This window comes from Zerene cesonia, chromosome 22 (genome assembly GCF_012273895.1).
Source record: "Zerene cesonia ecotype Mississippi chromosome 22, Zerene_cesonia_1.1, whole genome shotgun sequence".
Classification (NCBI taxonomy): Eukaryota; Metazoa; Arthropoda; class Insecta; order Lepidoptera; family Pieridae; genus Zerene; species Zerene cesonia.
In genome coordinates this window covers 279,803-287,625 of record NC_052123.1, presented here as the reverse complement: position 1 = coordinate 287,625, position 7,823 = coordinate 279,803, and the positions used below count along the sequence as shown (strand labels likewise).

The 7,823-nt window shown below is 34.5% G+C and overlaps 1 protein-coding gene across 5 annotated transcripts in view; it reads left to right on the top strand.

Moving 5' to 3' along the window:
- Positions 1–7,823, top strand: part of LOC119836103 (rho guanine nucleotide exchange factor 11) — a 148,480-nt gene that overhangs the window by 29,739 nt on the left and 110,918 nt on the right. For all 5 annotated transcript variants that reach the window (XM_038361350.1, XM_038361349.1, XM_038361347.1 and 2 more), the window contains exons 2-6: positions 1,419–1,521; positions 2,381–2,524; positions 3,429–3,508; positions 5,156–5,246; positions 5,836–5,942. In XM_038361350.1, the coding sequence (XP_038217278.1) occupies positions 1,422–1,521; positions 2,381–2,524; positions 3,429–3,508; positions 5,156–5,246; positions 5,836–5,942 (522 nt within the window). In that variant the 5' untranslated portion in view covers positions 1,419–1,421. The remainder of the gene's footprint in view (positions 1–1,418; positions 1,522–2,380; positions 2,525–3,428; positions 3,509–5,155; positions 5,247–5,835; positions 5,943–7,823) is intronic.

Here is a 7,823-nt window from a genome sequence, read left to right as displayed (position 1 = left end):
TACAAACGAAAACTCATCTACTACAAACCTCTAGGTACATTTATCTATCGTTTTTAACGTTTGTAGTAATAGCATTCTGCTCCAAATTAGTTTTGTGTAGGGAAGAGCGGTTTGGAAAAATACTCTTAAATTATAATATATTTTTTTTTCAATTTCTTTTTTACTACAAACAAAAAGAACTTCACTACAATCCACTACAAACCCATTTCTATAAGAAACCACCGGAAAAAAAGTTTTTTTGCAATTTCGGGGGATGACTTTTTTTTCAACCCTTATAATTTTTTTTTGGTGCTACTACTTACGAAATTATCTTCACTACTTACGACTACATATCTAAATCTATCGAATGGAGCAAAAAAATGTAAATTTTTTTTAAGTCGGGTGCCAAGTTCACATAGCCGAAGTACAAGTCCCTTCAGTGCAGTGGGAACGTTAATAAACCGATGATTATGTCAATCAACATCAAAGACCAGAACGGAAGTTAAATCTGCGAAGTATTGCATACCTACCCTAAAAATATATGTCATTTGAAGCAGTGCACCTAAGTGCGAACCTTTAGCCACCCCTACTCATTCTTACGTGCCAATTACAAAGTTATGCATAGAATCTTTCCCGCTTATATGATTATTATATATATGATTTATCGTTATCTTTTATCGAACCATGTTTACCGTTTCACGAAAGCGGCTCGAAACATGAATGAAATAGTATTTAAACTTCAATGAAACGCATCGCTGGATTCACGAACCGTCGATATTTTATGTGCAGAACAATTTATTTTTAACTTATATGTGCTTGGCTAGATAATTAACCGAGATACAATCTTACACACACCGCGTAGAGTTGATTATTGTGAATGTGAGAAATGCGATATCACAGTTTTGTTTTCGGACGTTTCCTGTTTACATAGAGCTGTTTTAATTCGTTCGCCTTTGTAACTGTAGGTGGATGTATGGTAGGAACCGGGGCCTGTTTTTTGTGGTCAGTGTCAAAACTGCTGTTAAATATGGTGTCAAAGAACTCTGTATAATGGCTGCAGGAAATCTTTTCAAACGTATCAAGTTTTTTGGGATTTGTTGACACTCTATACTTTATAGATAGACACTTCGTTAGTAAAGGTATAAAATGATTCTTATTGTTCTTGGAAAACCGATAAGCAACTATATATTTGTTGTATAATATATAGTTTAGACAAATTCTATATCGTGTCGGTTCTATGTGCATATTATATGTCAGATGATGTACCAAGTTATAAGATATATACCGACAATTAAATCTCATTCGAGTGCATTTATTTATCAGTTTGATCGCTTTCATAGCGTTACACATAGTATATCGTACACGACAAGAGAATTAAACACAAGCTGCTCTTAGTTGCATAGAGTTATAGAAACATAACAATGAATGTCTGCTTGCAGGTGATGCTGGGCGGGGCGGTGGGAGCGGGCTCGCCGACCGGCGACGATCTGCTCACCGTCACCGTGGCGCGCGACGAGCACGGCTATGGGATGAAGGTGTCAGGTAAATGTTCTGATTGTAACAATAGAACGCGGCGTTAAAAGTGTCTAAAGGATACCACGTGTTGTTTATGTCCGCTTTTGACCCCTTCGAATTACCTTGTGCTTCTAATTCTGTTGGTACTTACTACCAAAATTAGAGAAGTTTTGACCAACGTTTTACTACCAACTCGAGTATTATGGAAGAGAAAATTAAACTAATCATAATTCTTTTCAAGTATCTTAAAGATACTCATAAATATCAATATTATTTTACCAAATCTCACAATTATATTTAAATATAAATACTTCAATGGTATAATGATTCAGTTCCAATAGAAACGTTTTAAATTTTATGTATGTCCTTGATTTGTACTTTTAAAGAAAACAATATCCTAGGAGCAGATGCATTTGATAGCAGATGAACACAAGCTGATTTTCTACGAGGGCTGGTAACTAGATCATCAGATTTACTTGCGCTGCAAGAATATATTATTGTCGAAACTACTCCTAGTATGGTAAAAAGACACAATAATATTCTTCTTATAGGTTTATTTTCGTAGAGGTGACTCGTGTATTAAATTTAAACATATACATAGTTATTCGAGTAGGCTTTTTTAGAAGCTGCAGTAGATTTCGTTTTTTCTCTTCTGCCTGTATACTACCTTCTAATCTACCTTCAAATGAGCGTTTAGAAGGTACCTTATTAGGTAGCGTACGTAAATAGGTGACTACAGTATCTTCTAGAAATAGAACTGTAGCGTTTTCAAACCGCAATTTTCATCAGGAACTGTTCTGGCATCATTCTTTAGCTCTAGCTTTAAATAAATCCTAACTGTATCGTTCTCTAGTGTCGAATTAAAATATGTGTATGTGCCTGTCAGGTGACAACCCAGTGTACGTGCAATCGGTGAAGGAGCACGGCGCCGCGTGGCGCGCCGGCCTGCGCGCCGGCGACCGTATCCTGCGCGTCGACTCGATACCGGTGCACCACCACACGCACCAGCAAGTCGTGCATATGATACGAGGTGGGGGACAGTGAAGAATAAAATAATGTTTATTTAACACAACAAACAAATTAACAACAATCTTTACAATTTAAGTAGTGTTCAGTACAGTGTACGGGGATGAGGTTGTGATTGATGTGGATGTTGGAAAAGTGGGGGTTCACTGGACACACGGGAGGTGGACCCTAAAACAATCAATATGTCTGAGTGTCTGTGTTACAAGCAAGAATGTTATTTACAAGCATAACGCGTAAATTAATACGTGAATGCTAGGCTCTTTTTTACATAAGATGGGCTTGCCAAAGTCTAATTCTGCGCGAACATATAAGATAGAGTCGTCATAGATATATGAAACTCGATCTAGCTAGGAATCTTTTTTAGAAAATGTCATATTCGTGTTTTATTCGTGTTTTTTTTTTTTTCCTGACATCTATTGGTGAATAATAATACTATTTTGCTTCGTAGATAGCTGGACAACTGAAATAACACATAGGCACTTTTTATACCGATATTCCTACGGGATACGGACTTACGCGGTTTCAACCGCGGGTCACAGCTAGTATATATATATATATATATATATATATATATCTCTCTCTCTCCCTCCCTCTATAAAATGGATCAAAACTGGATACCACAGGGTTCTATCCTAGGTCCGATATAAATGGTACGCTAATCGTCTTGATGATTTAGAAATTAAAAACTTTTTACTTTTGAGATGTTAACATCTCAGTCTCCCCGTGAACACGCTCGCTGTAAAGTGTTCGAAACGTCGGGTTAATAATATAATGAATAAATCGCGTTTAAAATCCGTTAAAAAGTTTTTAATTTCTATGTATAATACTCGCGTAAAATCAAACACAAAAAAATACTACGTCTTGATGATGTCTACAATTTAAGTAACGCTAATTGTTTACAATTCCAGCAAACCCAACGACAGTGTTGACAGTACAACAGAACAGCTCCAGACATAAAACACCCATAACCGCCCCAGTGCCTGTTAACGTGAGTTATACTTTTGTTTTAAATAAGTGTCTTCGAATGAAAATTATATTATTAGTATATTCTATTCATGTGAACCAAATGAATAGCTACACTCTTTACCTTAAACATAACCAGTGTTGCAAGGGTTTATAATAAGGGTTAGGGCGATGGTGATCTCTTAATAGAGGTGGCCAGGTTTCATCTAAACAGAAACAAAAACATAATATTCCTCCGTAAGAATATGTAATATGGTGTTGCGAAATTTTAGAAATAGGCGATTTTTAAACTTAAAAAGATGAATGAAAACCTTAACATTTCGAAAAAACAAAAAGTACGGTTGCTTTAATTTTTTGATCGACATCTTTTGAAATGTTGTCAATTGCCTGGTTTAGAAATTGAGGTCATTATCACTGTTAATGTCGTTATTGTTTCGCCATTGTAATTAAGCAGATTTGCAATAGAAGCGCTAAAGATAACAGTTCCTTTGGGCTTCTTATCTTATTTTTGTCTGCATGTTCATTTACTTTAACTTTCATACAAAAATGTAGTTATATCGAATATGAACGACTACATCAAACCTGGAATGCTTATCCGCTATATTTAATAATTTTAAGTCGGTCCAAAAGAGCAGTAATTAATTGAGTGTGTTGCTAAAACTTGGTGTAATAGTTGTTCGTTTCGACTATTTATATATACGTAATATAGTTTCGATTCCACATTCTCCGAACTAAGCACAATCACACAAATAGCGTTATTCAAACACATTTGAACGCCATGCAATAGGCCAACAGGTGGAAACTGATAATTATTAGTACAGGTGTAATTTCCGAAGGCCGTATGACATCGAGTGGTGTGTAAATCTCGAATATACCTATATTTGTATACGTTACGAGTTAGTTCGACAGGCGATGTGTTAATAGACCTTGGCGATTTTGACAAATGCACTTCTAAAGTACTCGTATGACCTCAATATTGTGTGATTCGTCATTATTTTCAAAATGTAATTAATTGTTTGGGTAGATTTGGAATTAATAACACGCTTTTATTTGCTTCACCTGTATGTTTGCATGTAACCGACTCCGTAAGACTCGATTTTGGCTCACTATAAATGAGCAGATTTAATTCAAACTTTATACACCTATGAAATAATCGGTGTCAATACGATAATTTCATGACTTTATCTTATTACCCGGATAAGGATCGTCAGGATTAAATCCATACAAAATTAAATTGAGACAATTTAGTTGATTCAATAATTAAAGCGTGTTTTTTTAACTATCTTCATTATATAACGCCTCAGCTTGAAGTATAGGACTAGGACCAGGTCTAGATATTCAGTGGTTGAACGTATTTTATTGTATGTTTGTAGTACTCACTCACTTTAAGCCTGTGACGATGTCTCGTGTTGCCTCTTACAGCTTTTTCTCATATGTATGTAATTATTTGATACCTGTCCACTATTCCGGCCATACGGCCAGAAATACTTTTACGTTTTGAAGTGTAATTTTTTTTTATTGAGCAATATTTATTTAATGGATTTTATGCCTGATGATTAAGATCAGAAATTTTTTTTATCACCTATAGAAAAAGGTCAAGGAAATTTTGAATTGAATTTGATCATATCTACTGCCCGTTAATAATATTAATTATTTTCATATAAAATTACAGCCAGAAAAACAGCGCCAATTGGAAGTATCAAAAGTACACACGGTACGGCTGATGCTGGAGCAGGAGCAGAAGTACATACGAGATCTCAAAAGTAAGTCCTTTGACATACACAATAAGGTCTGATTTTGCGTTCTTCGTCTACTGTAGATACATAATTCGCAAAGTATCATATATATATATATATATATATATATATATATATATATATATATATATATATATATATATATATATATATATATATATGTATGCTACCGGTCAGTTATGTAGGATGTTATCCATATATACAGGATTGCGAACATTTGCCACGTCTGCGTTATATGAAAGCCTGAATATACCTAGGTTACAAATAAGCGTAAATGGTATTTTTAATAAAATTTGTTGTCTTTTCTCTCAAATTTCCTGTAAGTTTTTTATCCAAATTTGCTGCTAGCGGTCCGCCCCGGCTTCGCCCGTGTTACATATATAGCCTTCCTCAATAAATGGTTTATCTAACAATAAAATAATTTTTCAAATCGGACCAGTGGTTCCTGAGATTTATAATATTAAGTATAGATTTAAATTTAATTTAATTATAAAAACTACCGGTTTCGTCATTATCGTTTGCATACAGTTCTACCAAGAGAAATTATATGTGAAAATAATCCTTTAGACTAAATGATACAATTCAATGCTTTCAGATTCACTGCTAAAAGTGCCAGATGTGAGGAAACAGGCGCTGCTGGAATCGGCCGAACAACGATGTTCGATACTACAGCACGAGATAGACACAATCATGGCGGGGCAGGTGAGCGAGACGCACATATAGCGCGCATCACGAGTGCGAAAGAGATGGAATTTCAGGGGACAGAGCACCGGTGGGGATAACTCCGTGCGAAATTCAGTTTTATTTATGTGATTCCATCTCTTTCGATATATTTAAAGTAAAAAACACAGTTAGGCACGAAATAGTTTTAGTGATTACTATGTAGGTAATAATACAAATACTAAATGCAATTAATTAGTTAATTCATTACACCCTGCAATCGTTTTATTTGCAGCTACATATATTATTTTGACTCATTTTAACTTTTTATGTTTAAGCTTTAAAAGTATACTATGCGAATAATTTATACTAAATTAGAATGATGCTCTTAAGTCTCTTACAAAGTGTTTTTAAACCCTCAATTGAAATAAATTTAATTATTTTAATATGAGAAGAGCTTGTGTTATGAGCAAAATATTTTTTATAATTATTATTAAATAGTATACTTTCAAGTTTCAAGTAAAGGCGAAAAGTTTTAACTTGTGATAACATAATATTTTATAACACGGTAACGGGGTCAATAACCTCGCGTTTGTTTACATGTCTGCTTCTATGCATGCTTGTTTATTATTTGTGTATGTCCGTTTTTTTTGCGATTATGTTTTGCTAGTTAGGATCTTAGTTGCAAAAGATTACTAATGTTTCATTGAATTACAATTTTAGGTTTATTTCAAATTAATTATTTGCCACAGATTGATATAAGATACAAGTTATTATTAAAGTAGATTTTAGTGGTTATAGTGTTGTCTCTTTCGCACATTGTCATTCGATATTAATTAAAACTGAATAAGAAAGATGACTATAATAGTATATTTAAATTTTAAGTTTTCTGATTAATATACGGATACATAAACTCTCATTAATTAGTAAACTTAACATACAAAACAAAGCACCTGTAACTATTTCAGTGTAACAAGAGTTTATGGGCGGTGGTGACCAGTTAGCATCACGTGGCCCATCTGCTCCATTGCTTGCTCTATCATAAAAATGAATACACCATAAAAGTTATTTTATCTTTATTTAGTTATTATAATAGTTAATTATACTTAAGATTAAATTTTATTGTTAATAACATTATATGTTAAAATTTTTATTGTATAAAGTTCGGAATATATAGAAATGTACTCATATAATTATGTCAGTTGCTTTTCTAAGATCAATAGTTGTGAATAATTATAAATTAGTTATTGTAAAAACACGTGTTAGAGTAATTTAGTTTTTAAACATATGCAGATAAGGAACAAAATGCTTAGAATCAGACATAGCATACTTTATTTTTATTGTTAATACACTTTCGCCTCGTAACATCCATTGTGGTGTTGGTGGTAATATCATAGTTTTATTTTGTATCGTCCGTTTTTCAGTGATGATTTTAAGTGTTCTAATATTTTGATATATATGATAAATGGTTATTATTTAGTAAAAGACATGAACATTTAATAGAAAACATTTTAAATTGAGACGATAACGTTTAAAATTGAAAGTGACAATACATACATATACAGACAATATAATAAACTTTCTACATATACATACGCGCCTTTCACATTTTATTATAGTATATTTACAAACTTGCATTTTAATTTATGCATGAAATATGTAAAAATCAAATGAATATGAGGAAACAACCCTCACATTTGATGGAAACACGTTGAAATCCTGACGCCCCCCCGCGCCCGTTGTAGCCGGACGCCGGCCAACCGGGCACGCCGCGGCTGGCGCGCTCCAAGGACACGCACGACAAGCCGGCGCCGCCCACCGGCTTCCTCAGCGGCCTGCCGCGCTCGCTCTCCAACCTCACCGGGCAGAGCCTGCGCAACCTGCGCAACGCGCGCGCCGCCCGCCCGCCGCACGACCCGCCCC